Source organism: Triticum dicoccoides, chromosome 1B (assembly GCF_002162155.2).
Source record: "Triticum dicoccoides isolate Atlit2015 ecotype Zavitan chromosome 1B, WEW_v2.0, whole genome shotgun sequence".
Taxonomy (NCBI): Eukaryota; Viridiplantae; Streptophyta; class Magnoliopsida; order Poales; family Poaceae; genus Triticum; species Triticum dicoccoides.
Genome location: NC_041381.1, coordinates 22,225,186 through 22,234,861, shown reverse-complemented (window position 1 = coordinate 22,234,861; position 9,676 = coordinate 22,225,186). Strand labels below are relative to the sequence as shown.

The 9,676-nt window shown below is 42.9% G+C and overlaps 1 protein-coding gene across 4 annotated transcripts in view; it reads left to right on the top strand.

Moving 5' to 3' along the window:
- Positions 1 to 6,726: 6,726 nt before the first annotated feature.
- Positions 6,727 to 9,676, top strand: part of LOC119316773 (serine/threonine-protein kinase 19-like) — a 6,592-nt gene continuing 3,642 nt past the window's right edge. For 3 of the 4 annotated variants that reach the window (XM_037591168.1, XM_037591164.1, XM_037591158.1), the window contains exons 1-3: positions 6,727 to 6,970; positions 7,648 to 7,938; positions 8,970 to 9,043. In XM_037591168.1, coding sequence (XP_037447065.1) covers positions 7,821 to 7,938; positions 8,970 to 9,043 — 192 coding nt within the window. In that variant the 5' untranslated portion in view covers positions 6,727 to 6,970; positions 7,648 to 7,820. The remainder of the gene's footprint in view (positions 6,971 to 7,647; positions 7,939 to 8,969; positions 9,044 to 9,676) is intronic. The other variant, XM_037591159.1, reaches the window with a different exon arrangement.

Here is a 9,676-nt window from a genome sequence, read left to right as displayed (position 1 = left end):
TAAACGCTGACGCGTGGATGCCTATTGGTCCCGGTTGGTGCCACCAACCGGGACCAAAGGCCCTCCTGCCTGGGCTCAGGGGATAGGCCACATGGAGGCCCTTCTGTCCCGGTTCTGGATTGAAACGGGACTAAAGGGGGGATGCATTAGTACCGACCCTTTAGTCCCAGTTCACCAACCAGGACTAAAGGCCCTTACCAACCGGGACAATAGGCCCTTTTTCTACTAGTGCCGCAAGCTGGGAGAAAGCCCAAGTGAGTAGCACTTCCACAGCAGATTGGTTACCAATTTAATTCTTCTGATTTTTCTTCATGTGAGGTGATTTCTGGCTTTTGTTTCTACTATCACGCGCATATAAGAGAACTCGAGGAAGAAGTGAAGCTCCTCATTTTCTGTGGTGAACAGATAAATTTCGACTACATATCAGATTCTTTTTTTTAAACTTGTAGCACGTAGTTACTTAATCCATTTTCTGTGGTTTCAGAAAAAGTACCTTGAGACTGTCCGTGAGGAAGACACGCTGAATATCTTGCTTGATTTTGTTCCCCGCCCACTGCACGCCGCTGTCGAGAACACCTCTGCTACCTCCTCCCAATCTCCGCCACAAGATTCTCCGTCCAGGTAGCGTAGAGTCTGTCTCAAGATTCTCCCGTGCAAGTAGAGAAAGTACCTTCCTCTCCTGATTTTGTACATGGCAGTGCAGTACTATGTGGTTAACACAAAACATCGTAAAATCATATTTCTTGTTGTATCATGAGTCATATGAAAAAGAAGGTTAGGCGATTTATGTTTTTAGTTTTTCTATTGCTCGTGTGTTAAAGATCTAGGCATACATTTCAGATATAAATTTGGGCATAAATTGTCACAAATAGATGGGTGGCGTGGGTCAAGGTTCAGAAACCCAGGGCATCATGTTTCTTTCGAGCCATATGAGGAGAACTACATCCATGGTAGTGGCTACAATATAATCAGAGAGCCATGTACATGTTGATTGTTATGAAATCATGGGATGGAATCTTGATCTCCGGTTTCCAGAAATCTATTTTCTCAGAGAAAAAATCGATGCGAGTTTATATTGCTGATGTTTCGTCACGCACCTTAATTTCTTCTTCGGATTATGAAATATTTAGGTTAACAAGATTCCATGTAAGTTGGGTTGAGATCTGCTATACAGTGACTTTCTTTTGTTCAAATATTTTATTTTTTTTCATTTTCATGCTGTCGAAGTATTTGTACTTGTGATTTCCTGAAGTTTTGTGAAATATTGAAGGATATCTTGGAACGACAAAGTTCCCAGTCTTCATGCTAGGTGATAGGACACTGGCTGCTGAAGTTGCTCATTGCCTCGCATAAAAAGGATGGAATCTCCTTATTTTTTGCTATGTTTTGCACATGTTGATTATGATGGCATTGTTTTGAACATTCTATCCCATGTTGATAAAAAGTAGATGCTTTGGTATGCCCTCTTTGTTCTAGCTTGGTCGGTTGACTGGTTGTTGTTCTAGGTGTTGTTGAGATGACCTAAGCTAACAACAATTTGAGCTTGCCTCCATGGTGTTTGATTATATTTAGGTGGACAAAATCCCCCGGTGATAATCCCAAAAAGAAAATTTGGCATTGACGCAGGGCGTAGAGCGTTGGTGATGCCTGAAAAGAAAATTTGGCATGGCACGGGAGGTAAGGCGTTGGTGATGCCCAAAAACAAGATTTGGCGTGATGCGGGAGGTAGAGCGTTGCATGCGGCAGCAAAGATACAACCATGTTAAAAAATTCAAACCATCAACGGGAAGTAGAGTGTTGTGTGCGGCAGGAAAGATACAACCATGTTCAAAAATTCAAACCATCGGGGTCACAGTTGCAAGATGGGGATTGGATGGCATGGACACATTTAGCTAGCAAAGGTTCGCCGAAATTAGAGTTTGGATTATTATATAATTTCATTGTAGACCAATTACTGTTAAATCATAACATGTTATTATGATAAATATTATGAACAAAAATTTGATTCAGATAATCAAAATATTGAAGAAAATTCTAAACTTACGTGCGTTGCACGTGCACGCTTACTAGTTACCAGAAAAACTGAAAGCAAACTGATTGGACACGAAAGAAATACAAAATAAACAAAGGAAAACAAGCCTTTTGCCTCCTTAAAAAATGCGGCCCAAGCTATGACAAGGAAAAGTTCCACCTAACCAACCCACAATGCAACGTTCGCACGCGACAAGGCCATGCGAAAAATAGAAGAAAGAAAATGGCCTGATGCGCATTTTATAAAGGCCGAAACAAAGACAGACATACCCAACATGAATCTTGAAGCAAACAAAGCATTCATTGGCTGAGTCGTCGACTGAGACTCCACGAAGTCTGAGTCAGGTGATTGTTCGACCAGATGAAAAATATTTTCATTTTAAAAACTAAAATTTATTGTTTAATAAAATTTAGAACAAAAGGTAAAAATTAAAATTGAAACAAAAGTTAAAATAATAAAGAAAAACAATAAAAATAAAATAAAAGAACCAGAAACAAAAGTAGAAAAAGGGAAAATAAAAATGTAGAAAGAGGGCAGAACACGAAGGCCACGCAAGAAATGTTGAACGTCGCACATGCCCACCTCTTCTCCCAGTGTAAAAAGCTGCAACACAATATTTTTTATTGGTAAAATCCCGACAAACAAAGAAAAAGGGCTGCTTCACCTGACCGGGCACCAGCCCATCACAGATAGAACCCTGCACCGACACAGAAAAACTAACAAAAGAGCAGCCCAACCCCAGACGTTTCTCTACACGGGCCTATTACACGACATACCCAGCAGTGCGCTAATCTTAATGCAACGAATGATCAAACGGTCTAGCGGTCGACTGAGACTTCGCGAAGTCTTTAGCAGCACCATAAAGAGAAATATTTTTTGCGGGAATAATAAAGAGAATTACAAAAGGAAAATTTGAGTCACGGGGATTCAAACCCAAGAACTCGTTTTTCTTATCAGATGGGGCGGTAAAACTGGTAACCATGAAATCACGGAAATTTTGGGGGGGAAATCCGGCCGCTATTGCTCAAACGATTTTTGGATTTAAAATATTTTAAGTCCATAAAAATATATAAAGTTGAACCTCTGAAGCACCCAAACAATAGTTAACTTTTTTATTAAAAAAGTCAGAGGGGGAGTCGATGGGACGATGTGATTAGTAAAGGACGCCTGCCTATCCACTACGCCAACGCACACTAGATATTTGAATTGGCATATACATAACCTATTTTGCAAACACTTCAGGTTTAAGTTCAGAATTTTCAAAAAGATAAACCCTATCGGAAACATAATTTCTCTGGGGCCAGCGGATTTTCCGGTTGCCCAAAAATTTGGCCGAAAAAAACCCAGGTCACACCTGAGCTCCTTCTTTCGAATTCGCGCAACTCAATTTTTCCCTTGTAAATAGAATCGCATCTTGTCGTGAACATATGGCTATGCTTGTTGGAGTGGCTAACGTGCACATGGTGTACTCTGTGGTGCTTTGTTCGAATCTCTGTAGGCTCGCCCTTTTCCTTCATATTATTTCATCCCATTTGCTGACATGATGGGCCCAGCATTGAGCAACAAATGATTTTTCTGGATTATGTTAAAGCCAGTGCGTTTTCATGTAATTAAATATAACATTAGGGATTTTCTGCAAAAAAAAATCCACTGCATGGGCTTACCCAGTGCATTGCCGACTTCCGGCCACTGACATGCGGGCCAACGACACGTTGGTACGCCATCTGGGCAGGGCGTATGCCGAGATACATATGGAGGCACCGTATTTGCACAACGGAACAAGTTCTAGCACCACTTTTAGATATTTTACAACTTTGGGCACCAAAGCGATCGCGCTAAACAAGTTGAGGCATCGTGAGTGTATTTAACTCTTTATACAAAGTAATAATATCCCACGTCGCTCCTTTGCACCCAATCCCATCGACTTTTATACGCCAGCGGCCTCGATGCATCACAAGTCAACAGGTGGGAAGCAGAAGCAAATGAACAGAGGATTTGTAGGAGGCCCTTGAAACAGCCTAAATAATCTCCGGTGAAGAAAAGCAGAGATGCAGATGGGATGAAAACAAACGCAAACAGAGGCATCAGATGCTTCCGGCGAGCGGCCTCGCGGCATCGGCGCTCCCGCCGGTTAGGGGCACCTCACGCGAGTGAGGGGAGGGACGGCGCTAGAGCTTCAGTGGGGCGGCATGCACGAGGGCGCGGGAGGTGGATTGGGCGCTGAGCGTGTTGGAGGAAGGAGGAGGAGGAGGAGGAGGAGGCGCTCGGTAGTGGCCTCGATCCGATCTGGATCAAGAGCTGCCGGAGGAGGCCTTGAAGCAGCAGCAACTGCGCTTCCACGCTGAGAGGAAGGGAATCGGGAGTGAGGGGAGAAGAAGCCATGGGGTCAGACGAAACGCGTCACCTGCGCGAGATGGTCGGTGGACACTCGAGTGTGGGCTCTGGACACGGGAGCACTCGATTAAATTGACCAGATTTGATAATAATAAAAAAAAACAGGTAGATTAACTAGGGGGGACACGCTCCATTTTTACCAATAAAATCGCTTGACTCTTGCCATGCATGCATTTTTTTTCTCCCCGAGTCTACATTTTTGTTTTCCTCTTTGAAGTTGGATTTGCATCTATTTGTGTTTTTTGACGTACTCATATCAACTACATAGGTTGGGACACAGAGGGCAAAAATATATATGCCTGGGCGCCCAATGAAGTAAATACATAAATTATCTCTGTGCATTGTTGATTCCGGTTTATACGAATGCATAATAAACCATCGTTGCCAAAACATAGGCATTTACATGTCATCGCCAACGAGTCTTTAGTTATTATTAACAAAGTTGTTGTTCCGGACCAGGAAGAAGATGCCATGCTTGATGTCCCTGAAGATAGTCATGTTGAAGGTGGTTCAGATGAACGTGGCAACCACTTTATACATCCTTTTAACCTAAACATTGATGCTATGAAGAAACATGAAACAATTGCATCCAGATGAAGATGTTCAAAGAAAAACATGATACTCTAGCATGCATAGAACACATATATTCTAATGCTTATGTCCAACGTAATCCAAATTTAATAAACCGTTCACTTTATTAAATAAGTAAAAAATCCATGTTTTTTTGAAAAGCAAAAAATAAGAAGTATTCACAGACTATTCCATGAGCCACTACTCTTCTATCAGATGAAGAAAGTTAAGGTGGCTTCTTAACATTCAAATTCAGACTCCAAAAAGTAATAATAAAGGTAATCTTATTATCGACGTTTATCAATTGAATGTAAAAAATGGAGCATAATAGCACATAGATCATGTTTTACGAGTTTTTATGCCCGTTGCAACGTATGTGCATTTGTACTAGTAATACCTATACATGCACACGGAAAAAGTGTCAAGTAGTATACCATCTTTGAAAGGGTCAAGTGAGCACGTGTAAAGAAGATGATTCACTTTTATGTATGTGAAGTAGATGTCACACGTGTCACTTGCATAACGGACTCTTGACATGGTGATATATGTAGGGTGCTCCGCATCACCTTGCTTAATACCATCACGTAGATGCTATGATGTTCTTGAAAGAGGGGTTTGAAAGATAGCTAAAAGGAACCAGTTCTCACGTTTTCACGCGTCTTCCATGATGCAATGAATTTGGCGTGATGATACATACGAGAGAACTGGCATATCATGCATGCTAAGTTCTTCTATTAGGAAGTTGGAGACTAACCTAAACATGCAAGTAGGATGGTCACATGATTCCGTAGTCTAGTCACATGATCAAATAAACATTTCTTGAATGACTTGTTCAAACACAAGAGGTATAGAATTCCTATATATACTCCACTAGCTTGGGATGTTGATGTGAGTGTGATATGAATTCACATTTGTTCCCATGTCTATCCATCTTGAGTCCGTCTAAAATATTAGAGGAAAACAAATACATGTATCTTCTCCCGTGTAATCGGCCCTCCTACCATCTTGCTCTTCAGTGGTACGAGTACATTTGCCTCGCCGCTCACTTTGTGCAGCGGGAGCCTATGTCCGCGCCATCGGTGATGACTCTCTCGCGCCCTAATCTGAAGTTGCACATGTTGTTCACTGTCAATATCACCCGTGCTTTCATTGCCAACATGTTCACCGGTCATAATCTTCCGCACCTTGGTCGTCATCGACGAGGAGCACAAAGACGCGGTGTGGAGGTTTCCACACAACGTTCTTTTCTTCTCTGTATGGGTTTAAATGAAGAAATACACCTGTCCTCCTAGGATTTTTTTTCTTTTCAGAATTCCTTTTTGAATACAGTACACATGCAAGTGCTCTTACATACGCACATACACTCACCTCTATTAACGCACACATGCACACCCTATTCCTACGAGCACCTTCGAGAGACTGAGCCGGCATATCATCTTGATGATTTACGAAGTCACCGTAGGCACCTCGTCGTCGACGGGAACATCTTCTCGCACCGAAAGCGCATCGCCGGAAATCCTGAAATAAATCGTCCTGATGGGCCGGGATACCACTATCCCTCCACAGATTGGTTCGCTATTTTTTTCATTGTGATAAATTCCGGAGAATCCGTTAATCCGGTATATATATTTTGGAAAAACAGATTTGTTGTTGACAGGTGGTCCCAGATCCCAGGCGTATGAAAAAAAAAACCGAATCCTCTCTATCAAATTACTCTTCTGGGAGAAAAAAAAATCCCGATTGGCGTCTCGTCCTCTTCCCCACGCGACAGATCCCAGCCCTCGCCGCCGCCGCCGCCGGGTAGGTTGTCGCGCGCTGACGGCCACGCGCGGCGGTGGGTGAGAGCGAGGAGATACGGGGGGTCCCCGCGTTTGGCCGCCGTCGCAACTCCGGCTGTCTGCAATTACCCCGGACGGCGGGGAGCCGCCGGCGCGGCAGAAGAGAGAGCCACAGAGGCCCTGCGGCTGCGACCAGGTTATCCATCTACCCAATCTCTGTCGGTCAGTTAGCGAATGGTACTACTTGTACTGGTTGTATGGATGGATATGTAGCTGCAGAGAGGAAATTCTTTTTCTGCTATTAGTACAGAATTTGTGCTCGTTCCTGTACTTTGCCTCTGTCCTCTGCTTGTGTATGGATGGATTGGTGGAGAAATCGCTGTTTCTTCGTCGGTAGGGCGACAGCGGAGGATTAGCGCAGACAACAAACCTTGCGAAAAATTCCGGTGCGTTGAGAAGTAGATTGAGTGCTCTGTTTGCAGCTTCAGAGACTACTTTGATCCGACAATTTCTCGGACTTGTGAAGTTCCACTTGATTAGCAAGTGTAGTATGTACGTATGAGTCTTGCAAAATTGCAGTGGATTAGCAAAGTGATAGTTTCCCCCCTTCAGCAAGGTGCCTGAATTGCCGAATACCCCTAGACTGCAGGAAGCTTATACTACTAGGGAATTTCAGTGAGCTTTGTCCACCCCTTATGTTGTTTATTTTTCTGCTTCCATTTCATGGTAATCTTTTTCAAGTCATTCTAGTTCAGTTCAAATGAGTGGGCGTGATGCCATCTGCATCTCAGTTTTTCCTTAGTATTCTGAGTTTCCTAAACCATTTCCATATTCCAGATTTTCCAAGACTTATTGGAATCCCTCTGACTGCAGGTGTTTTAAAACTTTCAGCTCACAAGTAACCAGTCTTACCGTTTTGCTGCATGTGGAAGGAAGCTCCAGGTTACTGACGCAAATTAGAGGATCTGACTCCTGATTGGACAGACATCTCTCCTATTTGTCTCATGCCATCTACTTAAATTGGACTAGACAATCAGCAAAGTGAAATGGCAGAACCATGGCCATCGTATTCATCGTCATCTCGTGGGAAAAAGAAGCGACCACGCTCTCCTGATGGTGATGCCACAAGTTCACAAGGCAGAACCGAGAACAGCACAAGCCTTGGTTTGCCACTTTCTCTGTCTTAATTTATTCTCCTCTGTTAGAGTAAATTACACGCTGGTCAATAAACTTGATCAAGTGTGTCAAATAGATCACCGTTCTCTTAATTTCCACATTTGGTCAAAATTAAATCAAGGGGGGCACCGTGTATCAGCACCAGCATACCGCATCACATAGATGACTATGAGTCAGTGCAGTTATGCGTGTACCCCCTTACATTGTCTCCTTTTCTTCTTTTTCAACGTTCATGCCTGATAAACACTGAAACTCATATGATGTATGCTGTAGTAGTTCATTTGGTTATACACTCCTAGAAAATTGGTCTTGTAGCAGCTAGCACATGGCAGAAATTGGCCAGCTGCAACAAGTCAAGAGAGGCTTCAATTTTTTACAGAGATTGCTGAAAACAAAATGTTATATGTCGGGTCACTATCTGCTACAGACGCTCTCCCGTTCGCTTCCGTTCCTTCTAGGACACTGCAGGTAGCAGAGGACGGATTGCCGTGGCTGATGTAGTAGGAAACAGAGTTGCACCACCACCGTTGGTATCTACCATGGTTGCTACTGGTGGGATCGAGCGTCCTTAGTCGCCGCTGTTGTACGAGAGATTTGTAGCGCCAGTTGATTAGCTTCTTTGGGGTGGGGCTGGAACAAGATTACATACAGAGAGGAATTAACAATGGACTATAGGCGTCCTGTGGCTTGCTGCGAAATTGGGAACATGATTAGAGGCCCTGGATGGACACACTAGCTCGGGCTCTGGAGATTATATGGTTTTGGTGATCCAAATGTGCAAGTCAGGAGAGTGGGTACCTAGCTGACACCATCAGAATAAGTCTAGTAACCTTTCAACATAATTTGCAACCTAGTTTTAGATCACTTCTAGTTGCATTAGACAGTCAACATCAAAGACATTATATTTTGTTAAGAAGATTCTACAAATTGTATGTGGAAAACGTTGCACTGAATGACAATTATTATTGTACATCTCAAGCTGTGAAGTTGTTTTAACATCTACAATTTTTATAATGCAGAGGACAACCTTATATTCAGTGATACTTTGATAGCTCTACAGTTGATGCGCACACAGTTCCCAAAGCTAGAGAAGGTATATGCATGCTCTAATTGTTTTTTTTTCAATCTTGTCTGAACTTGGAAAACAATAATATCATAAATACATGTTTGATTTTGTTGCATTGATTGAGTTTCAGCAGGTTAAGCTGTTAATTAAATACATTAAACCACCTACTAGATACTTATGTTATGCAATTCACATGAATCTTTTCCACAATCCACAACGCTTATGTATGATGTGTGAATTTAGATTTTAGAAAAGGAAACAGTTATGTCCAGACTTTCAGTCAGCTCAGCTCTCTGATAGGGCATTCTTCGTGTCAGGACAGTATTCCTGTGCCACAAGGTGCTCTGGAAAGCCAAAGTGCCTGTCAAGTGCCTTTTCTTCATCTGGTTAGCACTGCAACACCATTGCTGGGACAGTTGACCAGCTTAAATGCCTGCAGCTGCCCAAACACGCCGAGACGGTGAACACTGCTCCTGGTTGAGGTAACTGGCAAATCATTTTAAGATGGACAGCTCGCCGCTCCAAATGAATTTGGTGACTGTCTTGGTGAAAATCATTGCCAAAAGATTGTCGAGAAGTCCTGGACTCGATAGTGATTCTACAAATTTCATCCATTTGGAGAGAACAACATCAACGCATAGGTGGAGCGACGGTTCATGC